We start from the raw sequence: 18,087 nt of genomic DNA on the forward strand, positions 1-18,087 counted from the left end.
CCAGCCGGTGGCGCTGCAGCTCCATCGCAGCTCCAGCCGGTGGCGCTGCAGCTCCAGCAGAACCAGGATGAATGACCAAAGAATAAACATGTAGAAATGGTCCAGTTTTAACGTAGATGGGCAACATGCAGACTGTTTTCATGGGCATAGTCCGTATTTCCCGCACTATAAGTCACACTAGTTTCCATGAAGCTTGGCTTCATTATGAGTTCATACTGACGGATACGAACCAAGGATCAAACTTTACCGTCTGCAGCTGTGAGGAAAGGACAGATTCTGCTGACAGGAAGGTGTCCAGAGCTGGAGGAACAGTTTGAACATGAAGAATGAGCCGCTGAGGATCTGCTTCCAACCGCAGTGCGTCTAGACAGCCATGTCTGTCGGTCGCTGCTCCCGGTTCAGTAGGCCGGCCTTCTTGGTTCTACGGCTTCTCACCCGTCTACTACATGCGTCTCCGCTCCGCCTCGCTGCGCTTCACTGTCGGAGCGAAGCCAATCCCGATCGTCCAGATTTAGAGCACAGACGGAAACGGCCAAACCAAAGCCGACAGTTTCTGTGAGTTTGTTAAAAAACAGCTGAACACAAAGTGTCACCAGATCTAATCATTAATCACTTTTAACAATTTCTAAATGAATGTGATTTATCCTCCAGCGTGTCTTATAATCTGGATTATATATGGTTGTGGACTAAACCAGCAGCCACTGACCTGAGGAGACGCTCAGATCTGCTTCCTGGATGTTTCTCTGCTGCTGGAGGATTTAAATGATTCAACGCTTCAGTGAAACTATTTAAATAAGATTTGTTTTGGCACAAATAACCTGGGATTATAGAGATGTGTGTGAGTTTTCTCTGATTGCTTTGACTGCTCGGTTCATCGTTACCTGGAATTCATCATGACAATAAGATCTAATTTATTTAGTTTTGAACCACAGCAGCAAAGCATGATCGGCTGTTTCCATTTCTAATGTCATTATTTAGGATTTCTGACTCATTTCATAACTGCTTAACTTTTTAAAGCAGCTGCTGTGTTCATGCATTAACAAACAAGTATTGGTTTTACAGCAGTGTTTAGATCTGAGGCAGTGATACTGAATATGTTTTACTTTATATCATGATTTTCCTCACTTATTGCCATAAATAACTGATTACAGTGAACATCTCGGTCCTAACCCATCCCTACCGTTTGAAGTCGATGGACCAATTTAGATTATGATGCCACCAAATATGAATCAGTTAAAATCTTTTGTGTCCTTCTGTAATATTTTCTGTTCAGGTAAACAACTGGACTGTATGTGAAATAATGAATACGCTGAATAATGAAGTTTATCTGCATCAAGTCTCATCGTCCCGATGTGATCAGTCTGGTTTCCGCCTGATTCAACCAGCATGGCGTCTGATAAAAGTTAGATGTGACGTTTCATCTGATGCATTTATTTACAAGTTTGTTAAAATAACAGGAAGACATAAAAATAATAAATAAAAGTAGGTTTTGAACAGCAGTCGTAGTATCTGACATTAAATCTTGGTTTATCAGATCTAATTGGAAATAGATCTTTAATTAAGTGAGATTTTGGACGGTTTTTTCCTGTCAGATCTGGGCCAGCAGACCGGTCAGCGCCGCTCCGACCGACRGGTTCATTCCATTTTGATTTKATTTKATTTTGAATTATCGTCGTCACTGTTGCACTTTTCTTCTGTTGTCTTTATGTTTTAGTTTACTGTGACTGGAAAACATGCACTAGACGCAGACAGGACGGGTCTGTCGGGTTCTGCAGCGTAACCGGACCTCATGAACCTGTTGATTGGTTCTGAGCTGCAGGCTCTGTAGTTCTGTCAGTCGGTGGGCTTTGTTTTGCACTAATTTAATGTCCGATTCTCACCACGGTCAGTGTTAGAGGAGCGAAGAGAACCACGTGTTTGAAAACCAAGGCTTCAGTCTGTTTTAGGGAAATTTGTGAAGTTCTGGTGTTCATGTTGGATCTGCTGATCTCAGTGTTTCCGTACATTTTGCTCCAGAACAAAACAAAAAATAAGAACAAGCTGAAACTATGTAGATTTTAGATTTTTAATCGGGTCAGTTTAGTGGATTATTTGTGACTTAAAGGGAAAAATCTGGATATGAACTCAAATGTTTGAAGTTTTATTATAGAATATTTTATATTATACATTTATTTTGTGTTTTGTTGCCTGAGCTTGTAGAAATCCTACAGTTTGATATCATTTTGGGGCATATTTATGATCTGGGACCTGCAAAGGAAGTTATTTTACATTTTGTCAAATATTCCAACTGGTTTTCTGCATATTTGCTTTGCAGGTTGTTTCCTGCATAACTGTCAGAAAAAAGGAAGATACAAACTCGTCTCTCTGGAGGGAAAGACTGTTCTGAGCCTTCAATGTTATCAAAATAAAGTTCCTTTTTTGTTCACCACAGACGCTGTCAGTGTTTTGTGTTTCCATTTCTACTTTAGTTTTTTTTTTTTTTCCTTTCGTTATGACATTGTCAACAAATTACCGTATTTTTTGGACTATAAGCCCATGTTTTGAACCTAGCGGCTTGTAGCCCGGTGCGGCTTTTCTGTGGATTTTTCTTCAACCACCAGGGGGCTCTTTAGCAGGAAGTGAATCATTAGAAGTCAAAATTCAAGAAACTAATTTTCATTTAGAACAAGCACATGCTAGCAGCAGCTCATAGGGCTTTACAGGAATTAAAAGGAAACACAAAATAACAAACCACAGGAAAAAGCAAAAGAAGAAAAAGAATCTAATGTTGATCTAAAGTAAATAAACTGGATTTTCCTGTTGAGGGTTGGTAGAGAGGTTTAAGTAAGTATCATCTGGTCTAATTCATTTTCTGGTTTGGAAGAATAGCAGTCTAACGTAGTTGCTAAGGTCGTTTTTCTGGATTCTAAGTTCTAATTCCTGTTCTGTTTGCTAGATAACTAAGTAAGTAGGTAGGTAATCTCTGGATATTCATGGTTGGTAGCTAAGTATAAGTATTCTCTGGACTTTCTAAGTAATAATAAAACTAAATGTTCCTGTTTAGAAGATTTTTTTCTGGATTCTAGGTTTGTTCGAATTCCTATTCTGGGTTGCAATAATTGGAGTCTCTGTATAATAATCAAAAAATTAATGAAAGAAGTGTAATCTAAATAGTGAGCAGTCTACCGTTTCTAAAATATAAACTAAAGAGTGACTAATAAACTAGAGTTTCTGGATTCCATGTTTGTTCTAATTACATTTATTCTAACTATGTTAAAATGATTCTTTGTGGTTCTGAATAAAAAGACGTTTTGATTAATAGATCAATAAAAAGCTCATATTCAAATCAAATTGTTGCTGTTTTCTTTCTTCAGGAACAAAATGCATAAAATGTGACATATTAAAGGTAATCTACATTAGATTTAAGCACCTGTCACCTGGTGTCACCAGTCACCTGTTTAAATAAATCCCCATTTACTCAATAATTGAACCTGCATGTATACAGCTGTCCACCAGGGGGAGCCACATTCCTGCTCTTATAGGGTTGAAGAAATAAAAGGAGAAAAGAAATAAAATAAAATAAAAGGCGATTTGCAAAAAATAAATAATGACTAGAAATATCATTTAAAATCATCTACGTGAGTTTTATAGCAGGTCACATTTCACTTCAGATAAAAATACAAATTAGATGGATTTTTTAAAATGGTATTTTATTGATTATTTTTATGGATTTTTAATTTACCCTTGATGATCACTTAATTATTATTTTTTTAATTCTGATTTCCATTACTTTTGACTGTTTTCTTACAAAAGACATTTGGCCAAACTGTGTTTTTTGGAACAGATTCCACTTTTCATGGTTTATCTTTGAAAATATTCAGTTCCGTTTTAGACGAAGTCCAGCAGAGTTCAGTAGAGTTTGAGTCACTTTCGTCCTCTTGTCTCCCATCCAGACTCGCTGCTGCATCTTCACAAAGGTTTTTTTTTTGTAACCTTTCCATTTTCAATAAAATAATATTTCATGGCAATTTTGCATCCAGCATTTTGTGCCCAGATTGAGGGCAGGAACAGGTTTAAATCCTACAGAACATCTGGCTGCAGGATGTTTTCCGGGTCAGTAAGTGGTTCTGCGGGCCGCAGCTGCCTGACCGACTCTCAGGTGAAGACGCCCCTTAGGAGGACGGCAGGTGTGAAGCCTCTGGAGTCAAATGAGAGATTTGGGATGTAAAATGTCTTTGATCCGGTTAGATATTAGGGAAAGCATCGTTATAAATGTCTGTCGTCTGAAATGCAAATAGTTTGTCCTAGATTTTGCATTTTCAGCTTAAAAGTAGGAATCTGGATTTCTGCAGTCAGACTGGAAACCAGCGACTGCAGAGATGGAGAAAGTTCTGTGGCTGTTCGCTGCTGCATCAGGCAAGTGCAAATAGCAACATTTAAGTTTTATTTCTGTGATTTATGGTTTTACAGGAGAAATGTTGATGTGAAAATGTTTCTCCCCTGCAGCTCTGAGTGCCGTGGCCTCTGGACGTCACTACCATTTCATTTACGAGCCAAAGAACTGGACCGACGCTCAGAGCTACTGCAGAGAAAACTACACCGACCTGGTTACCGTGGCCAACCAATACGTGGTGACCATCCTGAACAACAAGGCCGACCTGGAGCAGATGGGTCCCATGCCTGCTGTAAAGTTACTTTTTCTTTGCAAAGCTGAAATCAGACACTTTTTTACAGTATCTTGTTCTTGTGGGGGGTTTTCACCAAATTTCAATATTTATTACCTTATAATAAATGTGTTATATTTGGCTTTACACACATCCTGTATGATATTTTCATTCTTAACAGATTGACTTTAATCAATCAGTTTTATTTCTAAAGTCCCTTCAGCAGCTCAGTGCTGCACAGATCAATACAAACAAAAACAAGCAGCTGCATGGAAAACACACAGACTGAGCAGAAATGATTCAGTTCAGCAAATACAGTTAAAAGTCGGGTCTTGACCTCTTAAAGACAAACATTTTCTGCGGCCCGTTTGTTCCACAAACTGGGCCATAACACTGGAAAGAAGCCTCACCATGAGTTCTGACTCTGGGAACAGTTATCAGTCTGGTGCCAGAGGACCTGAGGGTCCGCAGGGGTCATAAGGTCATAGCAGCTCTGCCAGGTAAGATGGTGCAACACCAGTAAGACATTTAAAAACCAGTGAAAGAATCTTAAAATCAATCCTGAGACATACTGGGAGCCAGTGCAGTGATTTTAGAGCAGGTGTGATGTGAGCCGGCCTTAGAGATTAGTAACAGCTGAAGACTGTCAGGGTTTTTTAAGGAGACCAGAAAGCAGCATTACAGCATCTATACGGCTGGAAACAAAAGCATCAGCGTCTCAGTGTGAGTGAGGGAGAGAACAGGCCGAACTCTGGCCGTGTTTTTAAAAGATAAAATCCTGTTTTAACTATTTGCTTAATATGAGGAGTCAAAGTGAGCTCAGAGTCGAGAAGAACGCCCAGGTTTGGTTTGAAGGTTTAAAAGAATCAGTTTGTAATTTTTGAATAATAACTTCCTTCTGGTCTTCTGGGTCCAAAGACTGAAACTTGTTTTTGTCCTGGTGGAGCTGGAGAAAGTTCTGTATCATCCAGGTCTTTATGTCTGAACTGCAGTTAAGCAGAACTGTGGAAGCTGATTCCTGATGACTCCACCAAGCAGCAACACCTAGAATAGAGCCTTGTGGGACGCCATAGTTAACGCCATGGATCTGTGAGGAACATGTAACCATACTGACCAGAAAAGTTGTATCTGTGAGATAGAACCACTGAAGAACAGAACCAGAGAGCCCAACCAGATGCTGTCATCTATTTAACAGGACTTGGTGATCTACTGGATCACAGGCGGTAATCCAGGTTACTCCTAAAATCATTTTTAAAAGGGCTGTCTCTGTACTGGTTCACCCTAAAACCACATTGATACTTTTCTAAAATACCAGTTAGTTAAAAAAGTTTAATTGAATGAAAACAAGCTTAGTGTGATGTTTGTCCATCTTATAACTGCTTCAGAGGTTTTCCAGAAGGTTTAGGAGCAAATATTAGGTTGTTCTTCTAGAGGACCATTTGTGAGGTCAGACACTGATGTTGGACAAGAAGGTCTGGCTGTCAGTCTGCGCTTTAATTCACCATACAGTTGAAGTCAACACTCTGTGTTCTTCCACACCAAACCAGACTCCTCCATTGGGGACGGGTCCAGGATAATTTGACCCGTGTTCAGTGGAGTTGCATCACTCCATCCAGTTGTCTGCACTGCAGTTGGTGATGTTAGACTTGAATGCAGCTACTGAGCCGTGTGGACCGATCCCATGAAGGACTACACTTAACCTGCAACCTGTTCTCTCACAAATGTTTGTAGAAACAGTTTGATCGTGTCAACATTGTATCGATTTCCATCCATCCATCCATTTTCTTTACACCCTTGTCCCATAGTGGGGTCGGGAGGGTTGCTGCTGCCTCTCCAGCTAACGTTCTGGCCCACTTAATGTGCGAGGCAGGCCATGTCAGCAGCTCCAGGTCAAAATGCAAAGTAACACTGAAGAACTGCCAGAAAGTCCCAGAAAGTCACATTAAATCCTCTGATCCCTGGATTTAGATTTGTCTCATTGTGCCAGTTTTTAGATTTATTTACATCAGGTTTGCAATGGTAATGACGCCATGGACTCTGCCACACAGTAGCAGGAGCTCCTGATAACTAAATGTATTCACTCTGTGTCCCAGGAGCAGAATAAGGACCGACTGAAGCTAAAACCGCTAGACAGAAGCTAAAACCAGACTCTGGATGCAAGTATTACAAAAGTGGGAAGCAGAGGAATAAATGAAGCATCTTTTTCAAAATTTCTGTCATAATTGTACTCATTTCTGTGAGTCTTCTTGGTGTCTGTCTCCACCAGATTTGAAGGTGTAGAAACGTTTCTGTTTACAAACTCAGTGGGATCTACGGAAGACCATTAGGTCCACAAAACAAAACAAAAATACAGACTTTTTATGATGAACTTTTTACTTTTACTTGAGTAAAATTCACTGAATTAAAACAAAGACGTTTTAACCAAAAATTCCCCAGACGCACACACCTGCAGGTTTGTTAGATTTTTATTGAAAGAACTGATTTGGAAGAATTTTTTTCTTTTGCATAATTTCGTTATTTTGTTACTTATTTGAATTATTGTCACTTTGGTCCTTAAAATACCAAAAATTCCACTTAACTTTATATTGTGGTCCTTCTGATGATGTAATTTTTAAATCTTAAATGACTGATCAGTTACTCAGTACTCTAGAAGATTTTTACCAGATAAGTCTTTACTATTGAGTAAATCCTTAGATGGCTAGTTTTTACTTTTACTTTAGTAAAAACATGTAGCAGTAGAGCTGCTCTTCATATCGGTTTTTGGGAATCTGCCCTCCTCTGCTCTCAGGTGTCTAGTTTACCAGAGTCTGATGTGTTCAGTAACTCTGTTGAATTGACGGACTGAGTTCGCAGTAGAGTTTGCTGACACTGCAACATGTCAGCGAAAGGATCGTGATGCTGAATGTAACTGAACTGGTCTGGTCTCCAACAGGCCTGGATCGGTTTGTACCATGATGAGATCATATGGAAATGGCTGTCTGGAGGTTTTACCCAAAGCGATGAGCTGAACTTCCAGAACTGGTATCCAGGAGAGCCGAACATCCTCTGGTACTTACCGGCATGTGGGATTATGGACAGCTCTGGGAGGTGGTACGATGCGTCGTGCGAAGAGAACAATTACCCGGTCTGCTCCAATGTGTCAGGTAAGAATTTGGTTTAATTTTGTCTTCCTGCTTCTTGATTACAGGTTAGCCACTTTTTATAAATACGTTTTAACATGTGGTGGCCAACAGGCATGAAGCTCAGCAGAAAGTAATTATGGCAGAATGTATTGATAAAACCCATTAATAAACTCTTTTAATACTATAGTTTCTCTGCTCAATGACTGCTTCTCAAAATGGAATAATTATMATATTTTTGCACTGATMAACAYSTGATTTCATGAAATGTACAGAAAACATTGGAGAAAGAAAATATGTTATACTTTATGTCTTTTTCAAACACGCAGTCTTTTCCAGTGGTTATACAACAGAACCATATTTATGTTTTCTGTAGAAAATATTACCTGCTCCAGACTCCCCCTAGTGGTCTGGAGCAGGTTTGCAGCATTTCAGATGTGTTGTTGTTTCAGCATTTTTTTGTTTGCATTTGTTTTGTTTACTGTAGGTTTTTGCTGCTGTTTTCTGTGATTGTGTAGTAGGATTAAAGAGTCTTTTATTAGGACTGAAATTTAGCCAGTAAAATTGGGCCCCTGGTTTTAAAAAATGTTCTTAGCAAAGACCCAACAAGTCACATCAGTGGTTGGCAGACTTCCACTAATCTGCTGTATTAATATAAAGATCATGTTTTTTGTCTTATCATGCACATTTCCTGTTTCGTGTTTAATAATGTGTCTATATCACATGTGTCAAACTCAAGGCCCGTGGGCCAAATCTGGCCCACCATAGCTTTCTATGTGGCCCTCTGGATTCTAGACCAAACACTGAGTGTGCTTAAATATTATGTTTTCAGTAAAATCAATGCAGTTTTAATCTGTTTACTGCCAAATTATATCACTCAGTCCCTCCAGTTTCTTGAGAATGATCATGGAAATTCACACAAAAATCAACAAATCCCTGAAATATTTTGAGCTAATAAATAATTGGGAGTTTATTGCAAATGTTTCTCAAAAATGGTCAAAATCTTTCTTACTTGCCCTAACCAGCTGCCCCAGTCTCCACTAATGTCAGGTTATGGTCCATGATCTGTACAGCGACTCATAAAAAGTCGCATTTACCGTCATAAATAAGCACAAATATCGCAAATATTTCCAAGTTAGTACCACAAACACTTTAATTTTTATTGCAAAAAAACAAAAAAAGCATTAATTTACCTGGCTGCTTTGCAAACTTCCAGTTGAATAAATYTTGACATGCTGAAGTTTTGTTTGTTGACAGAAAAAAAGTCTTCAGGTTGTCAGGCCTTTATATTCATGCTCTTATTTTGAATTTAGATGTTAGAAAATCCTTTCATGGGTTCAGTAAGCAGCTGTTAGTAAACATGTAAGTCAGATAGAAACCAAAGTAATTCTAGTTTGTGTTGTTTTCAGATGAGGGGACGAGCTATGTCTTCGTCGACACTAAGATGAGCTGGGAGGAGGCTCAGAGCTACTGCAGGGAAGACTACACAGACCTGGCCTTTCCCAGAAGCCAGCTTGAGAACTCACTCATAAAAGCTGAGATCCCAGCGGGGGGCGTGTATGGCTGGATCGGCCTTTACCTAGACACCTGGAAGTGGTCAGACGGCCCCATGTATGGGTTTGTAAACTGGGCAGTGGGCAAACCTGAGAGTAGGATGGAGCATTGCGGCGCTGCGACCTTTTACAGCCCTGGCCTCTGGGATGACTGGCCTTGTGATGAAATGAAGCCGTTTATCTGCCACCATGGTAAGCTGCTCATCAGTCTGAATGAAAACATGAAGGTTTGTTTGCTTTGCTAGAAAATAAAAACTGTCCAGAGCCAGAACGCCTCTTTCTGGTTGGAGTTCATATTGTGGCGGCTGATAGAGCTCAGAGCAGAAGAAGAATCACGTGATGCATTCATTCTCCTGATGTGGTGCAGGCGCCAGGATCGATGATGTCACTCACACTGGGAGGAGGTCGAGAATGGAAACTTTAAAGGAGTGTTGTTATGCTAAATTTACATTTACATCATGTTATAATGTTATTTCCTCGCCAAAAACACACCTGGATTGTTACCTTGATTCTTTCATGCATGTTTGAGAAATCTTTGACTCTCCATGGCAACCGTTGCTCACACAAAGTGCCGCCAGTCTCCACACAGCTCCACCTCACAGAGCTCTCCTCCCTCAGCCTCCCCCACTCAGCTCCTTCAGACTAGCAGCAGCAATCTGCAAACACTGCATCTCTGCTGAACTCATACAAACTGTTTTTCAGACCAACGCTCCTAAGAATGGATGTAAACGGCTTAATGGAGTAGCATTGTTGTGATAACGTTCTGAAACGAGCGAGTCAGGAAGAGTAGGAGGTTCTTAAAGAGACAGAGGCCAATTTCAAGACGTCATATATGACTGTGATGAAGTCAAATTTAAGTTGAAGGAAACATAGTTACTTGATTGTGTAAAAACCCAACACTGCAAATGTCACTCACATCCAGAATATTTTTTCTAAAATACTTTTTTCCTCCTTAACTCTAATAAAATGTTGTAAATATTTGTTTTAAAGACTCTCCGCCCTTCACAACACAAGTGGTGAAACTGAAGCTGGTAGGAAGTGCGACTCTGGATCTGAACGACCCTGCGGTCCTGCAAAACATGAAGGAGGAGGTAAAAGATCCCAGAATTTTGAGTTTTAGCATTTAAGCCCAAATATCATTTAAATCCAGACAAACTTAGAAGAGTCTCAGTGAAACGTTGGAATGGGTCTGGCCAGGCTCAGTAACTGCTGTGTTTCAGCTCCAGCTGCAGCTGAAGCAGCAGGGCGAGGCTGCAGACGTCAAGCTGAGCTGGAAGAAACAGCAGGATGGAAAAATCTTCCACCGGGAGGAGGAAGAGGAGGAGCTGCAGTGAGGCGACGACATGCTGATGAGAAAACCTTCTCAGTTTTTCTTATATCTTTTAAAATGACAAATATGTAAAACCCATATTAACAAAACAACAAAATGATGTGTTGATGTGAAACAGCAGATTTTCTTTTAGTCACAGTTCTTCAACATGTTTGAATCGTTATTCAAACCTGATCTGTTTAAAGAGCTTGTAGCTGAGTTTCAGTTTGATTCCTTTTTTTAAAATTCCTGCAACCTTATTGAATTCATGCATTTCTGCCTTCGGTTTCAGTTGTTTTGATTTACTTTTGTTTCCTCTATGATGACTTCTTGGTTTATTATTGTCATTTAGGTCTTGTTGCCATATTCAGATTATTTTCCCTTTTGGCTTGTTGATCATTTTAGTTTAGCTCAGTTTATGTTAAATATCCTCCCACCGTCTGTTTCCCTGCTCTTTCTGCCACAGCTGTTCCACTCCTCCTCTGATTAGCTCACCTGGTTCTGATCTCATTAGCCATTAGCCGTTAGCCATTAGCCTGCCTCCCTATTGAAGCTCTCTGGTTTGTATTGTTCATCGCATGCCCTGTTCCATTCATAACAACATTGTATGTCTTAATTTTTTAATTATTAAAATCTTCTGGCTTCATCTCTCTGGTTCTGTCCAACTAAAAACCAAACAGGAAACTGACACTGCAACAGGAAGCCATGTTTATTCCTGATCCATGATCACCACTGCTGCAGAGGAAATACACCTGTTTCAGCAGTAGTGCAATATTCTGCTGCATGTATCAATAAAGGTTTCCTCACATCAGCATGCTGGATGCTTGAAACAGAGAGTGAAACTGACAGCTGGACCTACATATTGACTGATTTGGTTAATAATTATCAGGTCACTCAGAGTTTTGAAATTTCATCCCACAGTCAGTGGTTCCCAATGGGAAATTAAATGTTGTTGTAGCCCATTAATTCAGATTCTTCAAAGACTTATTGCATCACAGGATTTGATAATCCAAAGATCCCCTCACATTTAGACCCACGTGTTTTATTACACTGGCAGGAAACAAAGTTTTTGAAGGTACAAAATGAAGATGAAATGCAAAAACACCTGACATCAGCCTATGAGTTTAATATAAAAATACACATTATCTTCAAACAAAACAACGTTTGGGCGCCCCAGGACTCAGCGCCCTGGGCTACTGCTGTGTGAGCCCTTTCCAGAGAACTGGAAGGATCTCTGTAGGAAAAGCCTCAGGAGTCAAATGAGTCATTTGTGATTTAAAACCTGCTTTATTTGGTTTGATATTACAGCATCTGTCAGAGTAAACACTTGTCGTCTCAAACGCAAATGATTCAACTTGATCATTTTGCATGACATGTTCAAACCCAGAGTAATAAACGTCTGTAGCCACAAACTGAACCACACGACTCTTACAAGGATGGAAAACGTTCTTCTGTGGCTCCTCGGTGCATCAGGCAAGTGGACTTAATTTTATACTCCCAGTATAAAGTTATACAATCACACATAATGTTTTGTGTGTGTTCAGTGTGTGCGTCCTTTTTAAAAACACCTGAGCTAATTTGAGCCTCATTTGGAAACCGTTAAGAATCGATTTTTAAGGTTTGTTCTACTGATTAAAACATCTCTGTCATGAAAATGTTTTGTTCTTATTTTAATCCTCCTGCTTTCGTTCCGGCAGCTCTGGGCTCCATCTGCTCTCTCCCTGTACGTCAGTACCACTTCATCTATGACCCAAAGAACTGGACCGAGGCGCAGAGTTACTGCAGGCAGCGCTACACGGACCTGGTCACTGTGGACAGTCTGAACATGGTGACCATGCTGAACGGCATGGCAGACGTGAGCAGAATGGGATCAACTGCAGACGTAAACTCCATATTTTCCTCTGTTTGCTTTTAAAATATTCAGCCAGCTGAAATAACCAGGATTGCACTGATTTATTGACACCAATTTTCTTGATTTTGTGAGATTGGTGATCAACTGATGCTTTGATGTGAAGCTGATCTTATCCTCAGATCTTGCAGCAAGCACTTCGACTGATGAACCGCCCCACCAGCTCATGCCTGCATGTTTACTGTTACAAAAATCACTTCACTGTTGCCAACTCAGCAAATGTGTTGCTATATTTAGCAACATTTCTGACAAAAAACAACATCAACCAATATTGTAATCATCAGGTAAGGTCAGGCTTTCTAACGATGAGTAATGAACGATTGGTCAGAAAAATGCAATCGGTTCATCTCTGAAAGTAACATGAAGCGTCTGTTTTCCCCTTTTTCCTGCTTTTGTCCTTCGTTTCACTGGAACCAAGTTTGAAGACGATAAATTAGTTTAAATCTCTGTTGTTTCAAACTGCTGCTCACCAAACTCATTCACATCTTTGTGAGAGGAAACCTTTTGTTTTCCAGAACTAATTCCAACATTTTGTTAATCTAATGCTGCAAAGACTTTTTAAATGACCAGAGTTCACTTTTCTTCTCTCTCCACATTGAAGTTTTTAAAATCCATTTGCATGATGTTTGCGATTTGAATGCCTCCAAACCCCGAGCCTCAGGACGCAGGTTTGTCTTGAACAGAGTAAACACCTCCTGACAAGTCATGCAAATTTCCAGTTTCTCTGCAAGGTGAGAACGGCACCTCAAACGTAGATCTACAGATTCTAGTTCCCTCTGCTCTGCCTGATCACCAGACAGATTCACTGTCTCCTCTCTGACAGGAATTGGTGAATTTGTTCAAATAGTAAAAGTGCAGTAAAGACCAAAGTTATTTATTGGTTTAAGGTTGTTTTTTATTTAACCAACATATCTCCTGATTGTTTTTGACGCTCTCGCCAACAGGAAGACTTGAAAACTCTTTCAAGTCTTTCCCGGACTCATGAAAACTCAGTCATTCATGATTTCATAAAGGTTGGAATCCAAACCTGCTGCACAGATGTGTCAGGTCTGACTCTGCAGTATTTGGTGCTTTAAATATTTAAATTACCCTTTGAAGGCTTTTTGTGAAACTCACCAATAGGATCACATCATCTGCAGAAGAAGCAACCAAGAAGGCCTCCCTGTTTCAGCGTCTTTGAAACTGATCTTAATTAATGAACATATTGTAAATGTCATCTTATTTCTGAGTATTTGCACCTAAACATGAACTCTATAATGAGAAACTGCCATCAAAGATGAAACCTATGGATTCGAATTGGGTCAGTTTTATGAAAGCCCAACTTTATCAGCACAGCATAATTAAAAACTATCAATGAGAAGATTATCTCAGATTATTTTTCAAGTTTGTAGCGTAGAAATATTTCAGCTAAGCTTCCAGTGGTAGAGAACATCAAGACTCTGACTCCAGGTAATGGTTTCATGAGACGCAGGCTGAATTTACGCTGATTCAACCAGGAGTTAATGGTGGAACCACGTGCAGCCATGTTGCCCCACAGCAGGACCAGGAAGTGACGCAGAACAATATTCAAACGCAGGCAGGTGGTTGGATGTGGCAGTAAGTGGTTCTGTCCCGCAGGCCTGGATCGGGCTGTACTTTGATGTGGTCAGCTGGAGGTGGTCGCTGTCAGACCAAGGTTTCTACGCAGCGGACGGGAGCTACAGAGTCTGGTCGGCCGGTGAGCCGAACAGCGCCTGGTACACGGCGGACTGTACCCACATGTATGACAACGGATACTGGAACGACGCTCCCTGCCAGTGGCTTTACGGATTCATCTGCGCCAAAACCAGCGGTAAGGATTTAGAACAAATCCAGATTTACTAACAGGCAAATTTGAATTTCATTTTTAACGTTTGTTTATGAATAAATATATAGAAATAGATATAGTATTGGTAAATATCAGTAAATACAAGCAGCATTAATATTAATCTGCATTTTCATATCGTTGCATCCTCAACAGTTACACAGCTGTAGCTTAGAAAAGTAACCTGTAACAGTAATAAGTCATGATTTCACAAAATCTGAAATATTTTATGTAAAAATAAAAATAAAATTGATTATCCTTGTTAGTTTAAGAGATGAATTCTCATTTTGCACAATCTTTGTATGCGTTTTGTGTCCATACTGACCTACAGGAGGCCAGCAGGGACACACTGCACGGCGCCGCTCAGTCTGTTGTGAAGAAAATGTATTTTCCACTTCATCCATACAGCTACTCTCATGTTTAGTGAACATTGGCAGCAGAGCGGCTCTGTCTGCTCAGACGGCTGAAAGAAAAGCTGCCATGTTTCTGCATCACATAAACATTCCTTCTGGTCTCTGAAAAATGACACAAACCAGGACAATCAGTGAAGACAATGTCCAGGGGAAAGAGGACATTTGGTCACCCTATAAATGATTTTAAACCAATTTTTAAATGTAATGACCAATCAAACTGGTAAAGACTGATTGCATGGAGGTGTGTCATAAATTAAATGTCAACAAATTAAAACCTGGAACTGGAGCCGTTTCCACCCGTGTCTCCATGCAGTCTCTCTGGCCGACCGTCCAGCTGACCATCTGGTTCTCTTCTGGTCTGTTTCCAGGAAAAGCCGCAACATTTTTCTACATCAGCACATTAATGAACTGGACCGACGCTCAGAGCTACTGCAGACTGCACTACACAGACCTGGCCAGCATCAGGAGCCTGCAGGAGAACGAGCAGATCAGGACGATGAGGCCTGCAGGTCTGACGGTCTGGATCGGCCTCTACAAAGACACCTGGAAGTGGTCCAACGGAAACCTGTTCCTGTTTTCCTACTGGGCATCAGGACAGCCTCAGGGCGGTGTGGAAAACTGCACCGTGGCAGACTTCAGCCTGTCCGGGCTCTGGGAGGACTGGCCGTGCGGCATAGAGAAGGCCTCCGTCTGTTACCATGGTGAGACGCCATCAGTGGTCGGTTGGACCAAAGGACAAAAGAGGACGACAAACCAGAAATGACCAAGTATCTGATAAAACCTTTGCTTTGTTTGTCTTAAAGACGCTGAACCTTTCACACGACTCACAGTGAAGCTGAAGCTGGTGGGAAACTCTGGTCTGGACCTGAACGACCCGGCAGTCCTGGAAGACCTGCTGAAGGAGGTGAGTCTCAACATGCAGCTTCTAGCTGTCAACAAACAGTGAAGTGGCAAAAACGTTTTGTTTTACCCGTTTGATAAACTCAGTGTGCAATAACTAAAACCATGTAACAACATTTTAATTGACCTGTAAAAATATTATTATATATTAATATGTTCCAACCTGAATCGACCGTCTGTGGAAACAGCTTTGTGTGTTTGGTGTGTGATAGGTGTGTGTTCAGTGTGTGTTTGTCTTTGCTGCATAGAGGGGACCAAAGCAAGACAGCACACTCACGGTGTGGGGACCAAATGTTTTGTGGGGACCAATAACCTGGTCCCCACAAAATTAGCATTGAATTCAATGAAAAGAAGGCCAGGAGGATGCTCTGTCAAATTTTCAGACAAGTCCTTATAATTCACAAAAACCAACAGTTTGTGTAAAATGTATGATTTTTTTACTCTTAAAAACTGGTATTTAACTCAACCTTTTGAAGTATTTCTTGAGGTCATTGCTCTGTCCAGACTTTCGTTTATTCATTCCTCCTGCTTGTGATTTTTTTTTTCATTTCTGATTTATTGTTCTGCTGGACCTTGGTGTCAAGTGTGCTCCTTTATGCCTTCTTTAAGTCTTTAATCTTGACTTTGAGTTCTGACAATCTTGACAAATTTCTTGTCCTCACTAAAGACTCTGGAGGAGCATGTATCTCAGTGCTCTGTTGAGGTTCTATTTAAGCAAAAATGTATTTAGTCTTTGCCATTCTGAGGAACGCACTCTGAGAAGGTGGCAAGATAGACGTTCTCAGAGTGCATTCCTGTCGACGGCCTGAAAACAATTACACAAGGCTTCTTCAGCTGCCTGTGACCCATCTTCTCACAGTTCTTGTCATCACAGGTTGTTCCTGGATAAGAGGTTTACAGTCAAACAGAAGAACACAAAATTGTGATCCAATTTGCAAGAAAAAATGTTTTTCTGTAGAAATGTATGCATTTTTTTAATCCCTTTATGTAACTTCTATAAAAGAATTAATTAAACTTAACAAAGCGGTTCCAATATACTGCTCAATACTAGATTTTAACATATTTTGAATGCCCACTCAGTTTATTTTTTGCTTGAATCCCAAGTGTAGATTTCATTGTGCATTGAGGCATAGTGGCTCTCTAAGCATTTTGAACCTGAAACTGTGCTACAGGTACTCAGAATGTAATAAAATCCATCCATCCATTCATTTTCTTCCGCTTATCCGGGGTTGGGTCGCGGGGGCAGCAGCTTCAGAAGGTAGGCCCAGACTTCCCTCCCCAGCCACTTCTTCCAGCTCCTCCGGGGGAATCCCAAGGCGTTCCCAGGCCAGCCGAGAGACRYAATCCCTCCAGCGTGTCCTGGGTCTTCCCCGAGGCCTCCTCCCGGTGGGACGTGCCTGGAACACCTCACCAGGGAGGCATCCAGGAGGCATCCTGGACACTAATAAAAACTAATTAGTAGTGTGTATTTATTTCCCCACACATTACTAAAAACCTGACAAGTCCCCAAAAGCCACCTTCTTATCATGTTGAGAACTCTAGTTAGTCTTATTGCGAATTTAAAGTGATATGTTTGTTCACTGCCCCTCTAGCATACTACTTGATTTTTTGCAGAGCTGTGCTACTTTCAGAAAGGGAGGTTCCCAGAAAGCATCGTCTTGTCTTTAGTCCCCAGTTGTGCCTACAGACAAGGCTGTGTGTGTTTGGTGTGTTCGGCGTGTGTTTGGTGTGTGTTTGGTCTGTGTTCGGTGTGTGTTCCTGACATTGTCTGCTCGTTGGGTTTCAGCTCCAGCTGAAGGTTCAGCACCAGGCAGTGAAGGCTGAGATCAGACTGAGCTGGAAGAAACGGCCTGATGGAAAGATCTTCTACACCGAGAAGCAAAATTAACCCAAATTTTCTCCACATGAGAAATTTTTATTTTGATTACAAGAGGCAAAAGTAATAAACAAATGGTATAGTATGAGGGTTTAGAGGTGAAATCAAAGATCTTGTTTTAGGAGCTGTAGTTAAAAGGCCTTTTAAGTAAAAGTCACTGGATAAATGTTTATCTGCTATGAAATTAAATTTAATGCTAAAGATCTTAAAAGACTAACACTTTGTATTATTCCTAACCATTTACATCATAATAAGATGTTCCTCCTTTTATTCTCTTTCTTTTTCTCTTCAAAACTAAACATTTGTTGTCAAGCACAGTATTTCGGTCATTTTTACTGTCTGTTTATGAACGGAAACTTAATTCAGTCGAATCTAAACGGGGACACCTCCCCCTGCTGGACTTTAGTTAATCTGCACCACATATTGATGTGATAAACGTGATGACTGTTTGTAATCTAAAAGTAAAAAACATATCTGCTCTCAAAATGTCTGTTTCCAGGGTTTTAAAATTTAAATCTACTA

General features: G+C 40.5%; 2 protein-coding genes across 2 annotated transcripts; both read left to right on the top strand.

Moving 5' to 3' along the window:
- The first annotated feature begins 4,358 nt into the window (after positions 1-4,358).
- LOC103468110 (secretory phospholipase A2 receptor-like) lies at positions 4,359-11,226 on the top strand. The gene is made up of 6 exons (XM_008414960.1): positions 4,359-4,395; positions 4,486-4,664; positions 7,576-7,786; positions 9,172-9,507; positions 10,306-10,406; positions 10,536-11,226. The coding sequence occupies exons 1-6, from the start codon at positions 4,359-4,361 to the stop codon at positions 10,647-10,649; spliced, it is 978 nt and encodes a 325-aa protein (XP_008413182.1). The 3' UTR covers positions 10,650-11,226.
- A 799-nt stretch (positions 11,227-12,025) lies between these two features.
- LOC103468072 (macrophage mannose receptor 1-like) lies at positions 12,026-17,885 on the top strand. The gene is made up of 6 exons (XM_008414917.2): positions 12,026-12,097; positions 12,322-12,506; positions 14,151-14,364; positions 15,158-15,490; positions 15,593-15,693; positions 17,476-17,885. Exons 1-6 carry the CDS (start codon positions 12,061-12,063, stop codon positions 17,575-17,577), a joined length of 972 nt encoding a protein of 323 aa, XP_008413139.1. The 5' UTR covers positions 12,026-12,060; the 3' UTR covers positions 17,578-17,885.
- Positions 17,886-18,087: the final 202 nt, after the last annotated feature.

This window comes from Poecilia reticulata, linkage group LG7 (assembly GCF_000633615.1).
Source record: "Poecilia reticulata strain Guanapo linkage group LG7, Guppy_female_1.0+MT, whole genome shotgun sequence".
Classification (NCBI taxonomy): Eukaryota; Metazoa; Chordata; class Actinopteri; order Cyprinodontiformes; family Poeciliidae; genus Poecilia; species Poecilia reticulata.

Excerpts from the sequence above, each read along its gene's own strand:
- LOC103468110 (XM_008414960.1), top strand. The coding sequence starts at position 4,359 with ATGGAGAAAGTTCTGTGGCTGTTCGCTGCTGCATCAG. Across the intron at positions 4,665-7,575 it reads AGATGGGTCCCATGCCTGCT|GCCTGGATCGGTTTGTACCA; the intron begins GTAAAGTTACTT and ends GGTCTCCAACAG. Across the intron at positions 10,407-10,535 it reads TGCAAAACATGAAGGAGGAG|CTCCAGCTGCAGCTGAAGCA; the intron begins GTAAAAGATCCC and ends GCTGTGTTTCAG.
- LOC103468072 (XM_008414917.2), top strand. The coding sequence starts at position 12,061 with ATGGAAAACGTTCTTCTGTGGCTCCTCGGTGCATCAG. Across the intron at positions 12,507-14,150 it reads GAATGGGATCAACTGCAGAC|GCCTGGATCGGGCTGTACTT; the intron begins GTAAACTCCATA and ends TCTGTCCCGCAG. Across the intron at positions 15,694-17,475 it reads TGGAAGACCTGCTGAAGGAG|CTCCAGCTGAAGGTTCAGCA; the intron begins GTGAGTCTCAAC and ends GTTGGGTTTCAG.